General features: G+C 48.2%; 1 protein-coding gene across 1 annotated transcript in view; it reads left to right on the forward strand.

Annotated features, from left to right (window-relative positions):
- Positions 1-14,958, forward strand: part of GNB5 (G protein subunit beta 5) — a gene marked incomplete at its 5' end in the record, with an annotated part of 32,288 nt that extends 17,330 nt beyond the window's left edge. Inside the window, 6 exons of the mRNA XM_081108921.1 lie at positions 4,606-4,749; positions 7,540-7,631; positions 9,735-9,783; positions 12,240-12,336; positions 13,301-13,467; positions 14,822-14,958. Coding sequence (XP_080965047.1) covers positions 4,606-4,749; positions 7,540-7,631; positions 9,735-9,783; positions 12,240-12,336; positions 13,301-13,467; positions 14,822-14,833 — 561 coding nt within the window. The 3' untranslated portion in view covers positions 14,834-14,958. The remainder of the gene's footprint in view (positions 1-4,605; positions 4,750-7,539; positions 7,632-9,734; positions 9,784-12,239; positions 12,337-13,300; positions 13,468-14,821) is intronic.

Below are 14,958 nucleotides of genomic sequence, written 5' to 3' on the forward strand. Positions count from 1 at the left end.
ATTCAGCAGACCTTTCCAGGTGTCCACCACCCATGTTGCCAGGCACTACCTGGCTCTGGGCCACAGGGACATTCAGTCTCTGCCCTCAGGGACCTTCACGGAAACCAGTCCGGACTGAACAGCGGGGAAGGCTGGGAGCTCAGGGTGGGAGGGGTGGTCACAGGCCACACGGAGTTGCCTGGACCAGCCTTGGAGGGTGAGCGTGTTGCCAGTGAGGTGTGAGGGGAGCCCAGTGGGAGGCAGGCAGCCCGAGAAGTGGGCAGGGACACAGCCCAGGGCGCCCTGAATGCCCTGTGAATGGAGGGCAGCCCTGCAGGGGCTGGGCCATATTTGGACTTGTTTTAAGCAGGAGAGTTTGAGTCAGATAAAGCCTTCCATGGCCCACTCTGGCCTCAGCTGACTCAGTCAGGGAGACCCGGTGACTGGGTCATGGTTTAATTGCTGACAAGAGGGGTGTCAGGCTTGAAGTATAGTATTTACACCTGGTGATTGGGACCAGGAGCCTTGCAGACCTGTACAGTAGGGGGCGCTGTGGGCCCAGCTGGCTGCAGCAGCCACAACCTGATAGATGCCTCTGAGCCTGAGCAGTAGCAAAGCAAGAGAGGATCTCAGTGTGGAAGAAGGAAGCCACAGAGGGATGCAGGCACAGGGGTCGTCAGGCATCTCAAGTGTCTCTGGTGGAGACCTGTCACCCTCACTCTGAGTTGGGGACCGAAGTGGGGCACCTGGAAGGCAGAAAGTGCTTGTTTCCTAATAGGCAGCCAGAGGGAGATAGACAGAATAGAGGGAAGTCCGCTGGCCACCCCACCAGGGCCCAGGGCACAGGGCACAGCTCAGAGTCAGACAGCGGGGATCGAGTCCTGGCTCCACTGCATTCGGGCTGGTCAGTCCTAAGCAAGGTGTGTTCTCTGTTTTGTTTTCTCACCTGCAAGTGAGGATGGCAATAAATTCCTCCCTGGTAAGGTTTTCTGAGGATTAAACTAGATGATGGGTATAAAATAATACACACAGTCCCTGGTAAGTATTAGCTCTTACTGTTTTATTATTGATATTAACACAAAGCTTCATTACACAACAGTTCAGGTGCATGGCCTGGTGTGGGTACTAATGAATTAATGAACCTGAAGCTTCCTCCCATTTCTGGGATCAAGGATGAAAAAAAGAAAAACTCGCCCTGCCGGTGTGGCATCAACCTATGAACCAGGAGGTCGCAGTTTGACTCCCAGTCAGGGCACATGCCCGGGTTGTGGGCTCGATCCCCAGTGTGGGGCCTACAGGAGGCAGCCGATCAATGATTCTCTCTCATCATGGATGTTCCTATCTCCCTCTCCCTCTCCCTCTCCTTTCCTCTCTGAAATCAATAAAAATATATATTTTTAAAAACCCTCAAGGGGCTGGTATAAGACTATGGCATTAAAGCTGTAAATTCTTTACATTCTAGAATAAATGAGTGACACAGAGGTTATGTTTAGTGCATTTACAGTCATGAGTGTTTGGTTTTAGAAATTTATTTGTACTTACATTGTAATGAAGATCACAAAGTATCTTTAAAATATTAAGAATTTACTTTTAACTTCTAAAAGCAATCCATTTGTTTGATTGAAGAGCATGGTATGAAAAATGACCAAACTAACGAGCTAGCCTGTGGCAATTATGTAAAGCAGGTTATTTGGACCTGGCGTCCCAAAAAAGAGTGGAGATATTGACCCTCTGCAAGTGCTAGGACAGGAGCGGCGTGGCGCATGCACTAGTGGGTGTGGGCCTGGAGCGATTGGAGGGAGTTGTACCATAGTTCAAAGTACAAGTACCCAAGTTAAGATGCGGTCAGAGTCTTGTGTGTTCATAAGCTACTTTTACCAGCCTTGCTCATCTTGTCGGATGTACGTTTGATGGAAGCTGAGACTGTAGGGAGTCCCATGGACAGCTGCAGGGGTTTGCAGCCTTGGAAATTCCCCAAATTTGAGAGCTTCCTCCCAGTGGGGACCTTGAGGAGGACCTTGGGGACTAGACCCAAGAAGCCTGAGCGCTCCGGAACTCTCCCAGCTCTTGTTCCGGGAGGTGCTCCAGAGGGGCCTCTCCTGGGAAGAGATCCTAGGCCTCCCCAGACTTCCCAGCAGGACATCCATGCCCAGACAGTGCAGCCCGCAGGCCCAAGGCCAGGTGGGAGCAGATTCCCCTCCTGTAACGTGTTCCCTCCCTGTCAGTGCTAGGCCTAGCGTGCAGGAGAGGAGAGGGAATGGGAAGGTGGGAGGCCTTCCACCTCCACCTCTCCTCTTTCCCCTGAAACACTGAGTTCTCCTTCAGGCCTTTCTCCTCCTTAGAATCCTAATGATCTTTTTCTTTCCTCTTTATGCGTTCTGTGTGTATGTGACATTTTAGAAAATGGAGCTACAATTCACATATCATAAAATCACCCATTAAAAAGTGTACAGCCTAGCCCTGGCTGGTTTGGTTCGGTGGATAGAGCGTCAGCCTGCGGGCGAAGGGTCCCAGGTTCGATTCCAGTCAAGGGCACATGCCCAGGTTGCAGGCTCAATCCCCAGTAGAGGGTGTGCAGGAGGCAGCCGATCAATGATTCTCTCTCATCATTGATGTTTCTGTCTCTTTCTCTCCCTCTCCCTTCCTATCTGAAGTCAATTTTATATATATATATATATATATATTTATATATATTTATATATTTATTTATTTATATTTATATAGAGAGGATGAATGACAGCTGGCCAGGTGAAGGAGGCAGGGCACTGCAGTGACTCTTTATATATAAAATATATATATATATTTAAAAAGTGGGGGAGAAGATGCCAGCGAATGGAAATTGAAGGTGCAGCAGGTCAGTGGCCGTTGCATGCCAGCAGTCCTTAAGGCCTGATTCCTGTTTTCTTTCCTCGGCCATCAGTAACTATCACCCACAGAGGGCTCTCTGCTGTGGGCACTTGACATTGGTACAGCCACCTCCTGCACTGTCTTATCACCTCCTCCAGGCCCAGGAGCAGCCAGAAGGTGGGGCGCAGGAAGGTTCTGCTATGGCTTGTCATCCCCGCCATGGCTTCTCCTGGCTCCAGGGTGCTGTGGTGCCGTCATCTGGGTCTGGGAGCCCTGGATCCCATTGCCTTCTCCCAACCCCACGAAGGTATGCTCAACCGGAGCCCAAGCCTCATGCACTGGCTCTGCCCCCATGCCTTTCCCCAGGCAGCCCAGCGTTCCTCTCCCTGTGTGGGCCGGCCTTTACGGAGAGATCGCGGCACTGAGCTGACAGAGTCTCCGAAAATACACCCTGATCTTATCATTCTGCTTGGAAGCTTTCCATAGCTGCTTTTTGTCTGCAGACTGAAGTCTTCACTCTCCACAGACACCTTTCATCCAGTGCAGAGGTAGGCGGTCACTGCAGTGCCCTGCCTCCTTCCCCTGGCCAGCTGTCACTCATCCTCTAAGACCAGCTCAGATGCCCCAGGGTGCATTTGGTGCCCTCCGTGGGCCCACCTGTTTCTCAGCACTTCCCACACTCTGTCAGTGATCAATGTCTTGTCTACAAGACACCGTCAGCAATGCCAAGTTCGTTAGACCTACTGCCGTGAGGGAGGGAACCCCAACCTGAGACTCTCTATAGGCCTTAAGGTGGAGAAAGCAGGGAAGGCTGCTTGGAGGCTTTCAGATACTGCACTGGGTGGTTTTAAGGTGGACCTCTCACAGTGAGAAACTGGTTGACGATTTAATAGCTTTGGGTTGGTGAGCCCAGCGAGATAAGGGCCTTAAAGCCCGTCTTGATGAGCAAGCAATTAGTCTTAATAAGTTGTTTACTTGGTTCACAGTCTTATTTTGCAGGAGCAGGTATTTCCTAGAGCAAGCAGGCAGGTTATTTTTGCTGGTCACAGTGTTGTGTAGCACAGCATCAGGAGAGTATGCCTGGTCCCAGAACTGATTAACACGGAGACAGGGGATTAGGTTGGTTTCTGCTTTGACAGCCAATCCTGTTAAACTGAGCGAGCTTCAGGAGAGTGGAGGCCAAGACCCAATCCTCCCGCAAACCCTAACCCTGGCAGAGCGCTGGGACGTCATCAGCACGTGACCAGTGCTCATTGGCCCTGTGCGCGCACGAGTGTCAGCACCTTTCAGTGGCCCGGGGGCCTCTGGGGAGCACCCTGACCTGGGAGAAGCAGCAGTAGGAGGGTGTCTAACAAAATGCTGCCTCGACCCTGGCTGCTGCCGATGGGGCCCAGTGACCATCGTCCGCAGCCTCGGGGGCTTGTGAGAACTGCGGAACCTCGGGACTCGCCCCACACTCTGTAGCGGGCAGCCGGTGACTGGGCCTGTACAACCGTGGGCGAGGCTGCTTGTGGGAGCCAGTCACAGTTCTGTTCAGCAAATGTTCACAGTCATGCATGCCAGGCAGTGGAGAGCCCCGCGGGTACAGCAGGGAGGCCTCTGGATCCGTACGCTGGAGGACAGGCCCAGGAACGCAGCTCAGTGACAGGGTGTCGGTGTGTGTGTGTGTGTGTGTGTGTGTGTGTGTGTGTGTATGTGCGGAGCCTCTTTTCCCTGATGGCCTTGCCCCTCACAGAGCTAATAATGACGACACACTCTTCCTGTCCTTTCCCACGTCAGATCCTGACGGCGAGCGGCGACGGGACCTGCGCCCTGTGGGACGTGGAGAGCGGGCAGCTGCTGCAGAGCTTCCACGGGCACGGGGCCGACGTGCTCTGCTTGGACCTGGCGCCCTCAGAGACGGGAAACACCTTCGTGTCCGGGGTAAAGACCCAAGGAACATGCCTAGAGTCCTCCGTCTACCAGGGAGGGTGGTGGTAGCAATTCATGTCACTTCCTGGGACTAGATGGGATGGGTTCCTGAAAGGGTTTTCAGGTACTCCTTAGCTCCCCTCTGCACCCCCAGGTCCCCTCTGCACCCCCCAGGTTCCCACTGCACCCCCAGCTCCCCTCTGCACCACCAGCTCCCCTCTGTACCCCCAGCTCCCCACTGTACCCCAGCTCCCCTCTGCACCCCTAGCCCCCCACTGTACCTCAGCTCCTCACAGCACCCCCAAGTCACCACTGCACCCCAGCTCCCCACTGCACCCCCAGCTCCCCACTGCATCCCCAGCTCCCACAGCAATGGTGGTGCTGGGAGGGCTTCCCAATCTGCCCCAACATTCAGCATCCACGGAAGGATCTGGAATGTTCTGCTGGTGTGACTGCTATCACTTGGGGCACGTATCTGCCACATTTAAAAATCATTCCTCAGATAAATAGTGGAGTTTGTATCTGACAGCATTGCAAGTGGCCACCAGGGCACACGCTCAGTGAGGCAGCACCGTGTGTGAACAGAGCTTTGGGGCTGTGGGACACTCTCCTGCCCCACCCCTGCCAGTCACCATTGAACAGTGAATCTGAGGTCTCAGTTGGGCAGACAGGCCACGGTGACACAGAGCAGCACTAGGCTAGGAATCAGGATGTCTGGGTCCCGGCTTTGCTACCTCACTCTAAACTTCAGCATCTGTAAACTGGGCGTGATGCACAATAGTTCTTGCCTCCTCCCTTCCCCAGGACATTATGAATAGTAGGTAGAAGAGTTTACATTGTGTTATACAAATAGTAGGGGCGAGTATTTTTGTGGACAGCTAGGAATAAAAATGGGGAATTAAGCTGGCTGACCTGACCTCGAGCCAGTCAGGAGAGGCTGGTGATGCTACACCATCAAATTGAAACGTGGGGTTCAGGGTGCAGACTTCTGTGGATTCTTGTCCGGCGAAGTTGAAGAATAAATTCGTGGACTAACAGATTTCTTTGATAAAAATGAGGAAACTTATTGGAAGCATATACAAACTCCATCTGGGCAAGAATCCCCAAAGGGGACCCCCCCTGCGGAGGGGCCCTCAAATGGGAAAAAAATGCTCACTCGCTCTCTCTCTTTCTCTCTCTGATGGGAAAAATCTAAGTCCAAAAATCTAAAATCTGTCTCATGTCCCTTTGTCTCTGGTTTATATATGTTGTAGTTCTTTGTTTGAATCTGACCCTTAGCAATTGGACCCCTTCCTTAATTTAAGACCCCCGGCTTTCCTCATTGGTCATTCTTCTACATAGTATTAGTTTTAAAGTCTAAAGCCCACGTGCCTCCCCCCCATTTTCTCCTCCTCATTTTGCAACATTATCCATCTAATCTGTTCAAGTTGGAGTTGCTTTTGATCTCCCTTATGGCTCTCTCTTAGTTGTCTTGGCCAGAGATGTTTTATTACCCCTATGGCTCTCCCAGCTGCTCAGGCCAGAGATACCTCTGTCCTTGGCTTATGGCTATTTTAATTGCTCAGGCCAGAAATGCCTCCATCCTCCCTGGACCCTCCCTTCCTCTCTGCCTAATTAAGCTAGCAGCTAACCCTTATCAGAGTGATGTTTGCAGCTGGAAGACATGAGACCCTTTGCTCTCAGCTGTCCACCTCTTAGTTCTGGGCATCAGGTGAGGCCTCTCTGGCCTCTAAATAGCAGGGACCTCACTTTTATTCTTAGGCATTTGACCATCTCTGTGTATTTCATCCCCTCACCTTTGAATAACTGTGTTTCTCTCCTCAGCTATGCTGTTTACTCAAATTGTCACTGTCATGGTAGATTCTGTTGCCTCTTTCAGAGCATTAAACTCCTCTGATTTAGTGTCCTGTAAGGATTAGAAAACACTCCTGATCCTTCGTCCTCATTCTCAGTAAAGACACTCAGCGCTGAACCCACAGCAGGTCTTCCTGAGATGTCAGTTATGGTGCCTTGTCCCCGCCCCCATCCTCTAAGTTGAAACCAACAATTTGGACACCAATTTTAATCCAGTACTTCTTCTATTTGACAAGTGAGAGACCACATCATAGTCCCCAAACTTGACAACAGGACTGCTCTGCAGGACTTTATCAAAATGCTCCTAGAACCATGATCGTATAATGTAGGAATCGTATGTTTATGAACCTCTGGGTCAGGCTGGCGATCCAGAGAGAGTGGCTTACAGGTCTTGAGGTGGAAGCCAGGTAGGTGACTGGCCCAGGCAGCCAGCTAACTGCTGGCAGCGCCGTGACTGGGCTCCTGCTCTGCTGATCCCCAGCCAGGGGGCTGCTGGGGTGCAGATGGCCCAGAGGCACCTAGAGGTCCACCTTTGCTCAGGGTTGCCCCTGACGCCTGAGACAAAGCTGGGAGGACCCACCTGGTGCCACTGTCTGTCTGCTCTCCCCTCTGGGCTTACAGAGGCAGCGATAGAGGGAGGAGGAAGGAAAGGGAACAATGAAGACATGGGGAATGCCATGGGGAAAGTGAGAGTAGGCTCTGGACAGTTTGTGCCCACTCAGAAAGCTGCCAAAGAAGAAAACATGCTACAGGGGGAAGCTGGGTCCTTCCCTTGGCCCCCGCCCAATCCAAGATTTAGTTCTGGCCTTCTAAGGCCTCATCAGTTGAAGTGGGCTTAAGCAAAGCTGGTCTCCGACATAAATGGTCTGTGTTACATAACTAGAACTAATGCCTGTCTGTGGGCATTCCTTGCAGCGGCCTTAACTCTGGGTAACTTTGCATTTGTAGGGATGTGACAAGAAATCCATGGTGTGGGACATGCGCTCCGGCCAGTGCGTGCAGGCCTTTGAAACTCATGAATCAGACGTCAACAGTGTCCGGTCAGTGAGTAGGGTGTTCAGCTACTCCTCTGTTCTCCTGGGCTCCCTGGCTTGGGGTGATCCTGAGCCCATCACCGCCTCCAGGCTCAGTGTACTGGGCTGAGAGGCCTCCCAGCAAGAATGGCTGATCTGTGGTGGGATTGAATAGCGCTCCAAAGCTTTTGGAGACCTTTTAATATAATTGTACCAGGGGCAATGAGTCAGTATCTCTCATTCATTCATTCAACAAATATTTATTGAGTACTTCTAGGCTAAACATTATCCCAGGAACTGGGAATACAGTTGTGAATAAGATAGACAAGGTCTCTCCTTTCCTGCAGGAGACAAGACAATGCACAAATAAACAAATGTATGATTTAATTTGAGATACTGATAAGTGCTATGAATAAAAGTAAAACAAGGAGATGTAATGGGATGGGTTGTTTCTTAGAATAGTCAGGGAAGGCCTCTCTGAGGAGATGATATTTAAATTGAGGCCAGGATTATACAAGAGCCAGGCTTACAAAAAGCTAGGGGGAGATGAGATGTTCAGGGGCCTAACAAAAGGCCAGATTGTTGAGTTGGGGGAGAGGGTGGCTAACGTGATCTATGTTTTGCCTTTAAAACATCATTCTGGCTGCTGTGTGGAGAACAGGGTATAGGGGAGCAAGAATGGAAGGAAGTGTGACACCTGGTTAGAAAGAAGTTGTGTGAGATCAAGAGAGGAAGGATGGCGGCTGGAACTAAGAAAGCATAATAGAGACAGAACTGTCTAGAATTGGGAATGTTCTGAGGTTTTACACGACCTGCAAGCTATCAAGTTAGGCTACCACAAGTTCCTGGCTGCTGGTAGATAGAAGACATGAGACTGCTGGGTCGGAGATGAAGGACAGTTTATTACTCAGAGCAGTGGCAGTAGTCAGAGTGTCAGCATCTCTGTGCTGGTTACTTGAGCCCAAATTCCACAGGATGACATGAAAAGGGCCAAATGACATGTAGGATTTATGAATTGGATCCTAAGAGAGAGGTCAGTACTTGACATATAAATTTGGAAGGTGACACTGTTCCGGCAGCATATATATTATAATCAACCAGGAATCTTCATTATGCTTCCTGGGCAATACTAGGCTTGTCCCCCTTAAAAGCAAGAATAAAATGAGACAACTTAATTACATTAGTAGTAGAAATGTTAGTAAGAATTGTCTAGCTCCCTGCCCTCAAATATGGGATAAGATAAAAGGGAAAAGGCTATATCACTTTTTGCAAATGTGTAGCAGTTACCTAGAAAATCAAAGAAAATCAATCCAGAATTTACTACAGATAGAAAATGAAGTTACTAAGGTGCAGGACAGAATATCCACAAAAATCAAGTAAACCCTTATGTTGAGATACAGCTTAAAAAGGCGCAGTCTCTCACCCATGCTTTTGCCTTTGCCCTGATCCTCTTCTGATGGCCACTATTCCACCAGGTCTCCACGGAGGCCTGCCTCTCTCTGGGAAGCGGATTATAGAAAAGAGTGACTGTGACAGAAAGCATCGTTACTGACTGAAAGCTGTTTATTGGCACCGTGCCACATTCTTTGCATATGCTGTCTTATTCCCTCTTGACGAGGAAATAGGCTGTGCAAGGTGAAGTCACTTTGCACAAGTATCCCATGCAGTAAGTGGTCAGTGCAGGGATCTGCATGTGGCTCTGGGTGTCTGATTCCAGTGTCTGTGTTTGTAACCACTTTCTTGGTTGTATAGGCCTGGTTTTGCCGTGGCCCTGAGCGCTGGGCCACGTCTTAGGAATGAGGTATGTGGTCAAGGAAAACTCCGGGTCCGGGGACCTGCTCTGTGCTCCATGCCTGGTACAGATACCCGCATTATCACATTTACTCCTCACCAGCACTCTGCAAGGCCAATGCCACTGTCCCCTATCGACAGGGAAGAAAACTAGAGGCCAGCAGGTCTGCTGGGTGAGCTTCCCTCTCTGGCCTCTGTAACAAATGGTCCTTATGTCCCTAGAAGTGGGGATCTGATTCCGCGGGCCTAGCACGGGACAGCTTCTCAGACGGTTGTGACGGGCATCCAGGGTTGGGAGTCACCATCTAAAGTGCTTTCTCCCCAACTTCCTCTCCGCAGGTACTACCCGAGCGGAGATGCCTTTGCCTCAGGATCGGATGATGCTACGGTATGTTCCTAAGTCATTGAGAGCTTTCTTATTTGAGAGAGAGATGTGCTGCCTTCATTTTATTTTTTTAAATAACTTTATTTCTGATTACAAAAATAATGTGTATTTATTGAAGAAGACTTGGGGAGAAATTAAATTACCTTAATCTCCCTACCCAGGAAAAATCACAATTAGATGAATTCCTTTCTGTCTCTTTCCTTGTTAAACAAAATTTGCTTTTTTTCACTTACTAATAGATTGTGGACATTTTCCTATGCCAGTAAACATTGTTCTATATTATTTTTTCTTAATTATTGAACAGTTTCCCATGTTATAGACAAACCATCATTTACTTAGCCAGTCTTCAATTTTGGGACATTTGGGTTTTCAAGGTATGTGTTTTTTTCCTGTTTAAAAACACTGCTATAAGTAAGTATTTTTGGAGCCTCTCATTATTTCCATAGAATGAATTCTCAGACATGAACTTTCTGAGTTAAAAATAGGCCTAGTTTTGCCGTAACCGGTTGGCTCGGTGGATAGAGCATCAACCTGTGGACTGAAGGGTCCCGGGTTCGATTCCGGTCAAGGACATGTACCTTGGTTGTGGGCACATCTCCAGTGGTGAGTGTGCAGGAGGCAGCTGATCGATGTTTCTCTCTCATCGATATTTCTAACTCTCTCTCTCCCTTCCTCTCTGTAAAAAATCAATAAAATATATTTTTTAAAAAATAGGCCTAGTTTTAAAGCTTTTGATACTAATTAAAAAATTATGTTCACTGATTGTTTTTAAGAGAAAAGAAATACCTTCTTGTGCCCTGAAAATACCAAATAAATTATTAAATAATAGTAATAATAGTTTTGATTCTGATTCAGTACTATGGAAGAAATTACAAAGGAATAGATTGAGAGTTTTGGTAATAATAAAAATTTAACTTATGGATGTCAGAAATATATAACCAAATGTTAGTGCATACATTTTGGAAAAATCCTTGCTACATGTATGCCAGGCCAAGTTGAAATCCTTTAGATATGAATGGGGAGGCATAATCAATAAGAAATATACCCCAATTTTAAAGAAAGATAGAATGCAGACCATTTATAAAGCAATACACCCAAAATAGCAAATAAACTGAAAATGTTTCCAAAATCACCTCTAATCCAAGAAATGCAAGTTTCAGTGATCAGATGCTCAGCTGCAGGAGAAATGCTCGGGTGGAGGTGGTGTGGCGAGGAGTCTGGGGCCAGCCTGATCAGGACCCTGGGTACCAGCCTTCTAGAAAGCAGTTCTATGATAGAAGAACTTTCAAAATATCACTGCCCTTTGATCTAGACATGGTATTTCTTGGAAATAATTCTATCCTAAAGATTCTATTCCATAGCTATTATAAGGAGAACATCAGGGATTTTTACATAAGAATGGGAGATAATCTATATATATGAAAGCCTAAGCGACCATTACAACCGAACAACAGGTCGACCAGTCGCTATGACGTGCACTGACCACTGGGGGGAGATGCTCAATGCAGGAGCTACTCCCCAGTGGTCAGTGCACTCCCATAGCCAACCTCCCACAGTTGGCCAGTGGCATCAGCGCCTAGCGTCCGTTCCTTCCGCGCCAAGTCCGGCGACCATTGCCTCCTCTTTTGACCCTGCCCGGCGCCTTCGGCCCCTGGCTGGGATGGGGAACCGAGGCTGGGTGGTGGCAGAAGCAGCCCCTTTCCCAGGAGAGCTGAGGGCCTGCTCCCTCCTCGGGGCCAGCAGCCAACCTCCCACACCCTGTCCCTCCCCCTGGCTGGCAGGCCCTGATCGGCCCATCCCTGATGGGCCCTGATTGCTGGCCAGGCCTAGGGACCCCACCTGTGCATGAATCCGTGCACCGGGCCTCTAGTTTTATTATAAAAGAGAAAAAATAAAAACAAAGATCTTTTTAACAGGGTATGACTAGATTCTGATATATCTACATGAAGACTAACAACCACGTTAATTGTTTTTTTTGGAAGATTATTTAATGATATGAGATAATGCTCATAACATAATGGGAAAAGTAATAATGAAACATCCACCCTATGTTTTTTTTCATTATTTATTTTTTAATACACACATAAAACAGAAGTAAGTCTGAAGGAAAAAGATTTAGTCAATACCTCTAGGATTTGGGGTGACTTTTATTTTATTTTCTATGCATTTTGAGTTTTTCTGAATTTTCTGCAATGAACATGTATCCCTCATCAGAAAAAAAGGCTGGGTTTCATTTTTGGTTTTGTACCTGAAGAAGTCTTCTATATTTGCTGTGTCTTTAAGTCTCCATTGGAGATGAATAGGAATCGGGATTGGGGGAGAAAATACTGGGAGAGAAAACCTAAGAGGTGTCTCCCTTACCTCTCCAACCACACAAGCCATTGGCACCTGCTGGTGGCTCTGTGGTGTCACCTCGCAAACTGGAGCCAGAAGTAAGTGCTCCTTTGTTTGCACCCCAGTGTCGCCTCTATGACCTCCGGGCGGACAGAGAGGTCGCCATCTATTCCAAGGAGAGTATCATATTTGGAGCATCCAGCGTAGACTTCTCCCTCAGCGGTAAGATTTTATGTCAGAAGCTTTCCCGGGACTGTAAAACAGGACCTAAGTGACACCCAGCTCTCTGTCACGCGGCCCCTCAGCTAAACTTCCTGTGGGCCCATATGCCAAATAGTCTCCTTTTGTGCCAGTTCCGCGTGTCCCCCTCTTGCCCCCCGGGCTGTGTGAGCCCTACTTCGCCCTGCCCTCAGCGGCTGCCCCCAGCCCCAGTCACTTCAGGGGAAATGAAGGCTGTGCCCATCTAATACTGTTCTTCAAGGCAGAGATGGACAAATGCTCACATATGAAGGGCCTTTAGGCATTTCTTCCCCAGCCTTCCATTCTCCCTTCACACCTGAAAAAGGACTTTTTTTTCAGAGGTGGAGGGTGGGTGACCTTTCTCAATGCCCTGAAGCTCATGGCACCTCTGCCCTCCCAGCTGGGGAGGCTGCTAGTGAACATTAAGGCAGCACTGATACTCTGGGTCACTGGACCATTCAATTTCCCCAGACACTCACCCAATTCTGCACCTGAGCCTTCGTGCAAGCATGCAGCTACTCCTGCCTGAAACATCTTTTCTCTCTTTTCTCTGCATGGCAAACTTCTATTCACCCCTCAAGAGCCCATCAGATGTCATTTCCTCTGCAATGTCTTCCTTGATCCTTCCTCTGTGATGGGATAGCACATGACACATAGCTGAGCACTTCCAGTATAGTCCTTATCACATGGTGCTATGATTTATGTGTCTGCCTACCAAGACCACCCTCCACAGGGGCAGCAACTGTGCTTTCTCCTCTGAACCCTCAGGGCAAAGCACAGTATCTGACACACGGGGGCACTAAATCACTGTTGATTGAAGGAATGAACGAATGAATGAATGAATGCATGAATGAATGAATGAACAAGCAAGCAAGCGAGAGTCATGAAAAAGAAAAACAGGAAGGAAGGAACTGGTTTAATAACTATCACATCCTCCTGCTTCCAGGTCGCCTGCTGTTTGCTGGATACAACGATTATACCATCAACGTCTGGGATGTGCTCAAGGGGGCTCGAGTCTCCATTCTGTTTGGACATGAAAACCGTGTCAGTACTCTACGAGTTTCCCCTGATGGGACTGCTTTTTGCTCAGGATCCTGGGATCACACCCTAAGAGTAAGCGAGGAGACTTTCTATTTTACTCTGTGTGTGAGAAGAGGCGTGATTGGCCTTCCTGAAAGCAGAAGTCCGAGTGAGCTAGGAGAGGCTGGACAGCTACATGGAGCTCAGATTTCAGCTCTACTCAGAGCCTCAGAAGGAATGAGTGGCCTGGGACGTAGTGAGTTCCCCATCGACACAGGTGTTCATGCCTGGATTATACAACTATGTATCAGCGTGTAGTTGAGGAAATAGCTGGACTAGGTGATTCAGAAGGTTCCTTTTGACCTTAAAAGTCTGATTCTTCTGAGTCTAGCCTTTGACAAACCACAGATTGCCAATCTCGCCTCCTAGAACTGCAGGGTTCTTCTGTGGTTACAGACCCCTATGAAACCGACAGAGGGGCTTTAGGAGGGCATGAAGCCCCTGAAAGTATATGCCAGATTTTGTGTGTGTTCTCCTCATGGCTTTTTTTTTTTTTAATATTCTCAAAAAGCTCCAAGACTCTGTCGGGTGTTGGCTCCCCAGAAATACTATTTGCAAAGCAAAGCTCACCACAGTGTGGAACACCACAAACTTGACCGTCTCAGTAGTGTCTTAGGTGGGAGAGCAAAGGCAGATCCTTGAGGTTTTAGGGATTGAGGCAGATCTTTTGATGGAGGGACTTTAGTGGCATAGAGTTTCAGATTGCTGGGCACAGGCTGGGGTGAGGGGAGGATTTCGAAGATGGGCTTTAACAGTGGCCAGTCCCTTGATGCTCCGTGTTGTTCTAAGAAGTGTCTCTTCTAAAGAGGATACTTGACTCGTGTACTCATAGGATAAAAAGGTGAATGGACTTTTGCAAAGTTCCTGAAACAAACAATAAAGTTATTTGTGACTTCATTCATCTTCCTGATCAGGAGTTGCCTAAATTAGTAAAGTTGTATTAATGTACTCAGAGAGCTGTCTGGGTACAGATGTCTTCCTTTGCCAATCTAAGAGTTACCAGTCCCTCGTGGGAGGCCACAGATGCCCTTAGACAGTTAACTAAGGGTGCGGGGGGTGGGAGGGTGGGACGGGCATCAGGTGCAAACATGCACCTTTCTCCTCTCTCAATCCTCAGGGCAAAGCACAGTACCTGATACACCTGGGCACTAAATCACTGTTTAAAGAATGAATGAACAAATGAATAAATGAGCTGCTAAGAGGAAAGTGTTTTATTTTCCAAGACATGCAAGTGCTCTATTTTGGATGGAGTATTTCCATCCACTGTGTGTGTGTGTGTGTGTGTGTGTGTGTGTATAAAGAGACTTTGATTTATCCCTTTAAACTCAGGTTTTGTAAGTTGTTAAGTACTAAAGAAACTGACAATTATCTATTTGTGTCTTTGCAGGTCTGGGCTTAATCGTTTCCTCACAATACGCACTTAGGTACCTGAGGTTAGAATTTGAAATCACCACATGTAAATAGATCTTACTTCTAGAGGACTTTCGATTTTATCACAACTTGGCTGAAAGGTCACCAAACATC

The sequence above is a fragment of the Myotis nattereri genome, assembly GCF_964212035.1.
Source record: "Myotis nattereri genome assembly, chromosome: 1".
Classification (NCBI taxonomy): domain Eukaryota; kingdom Metazoa; phylum Chordata; class Mammalia; order Chiroptera; family Vespertilionidae; genus Myotis; species Myotis nattereri.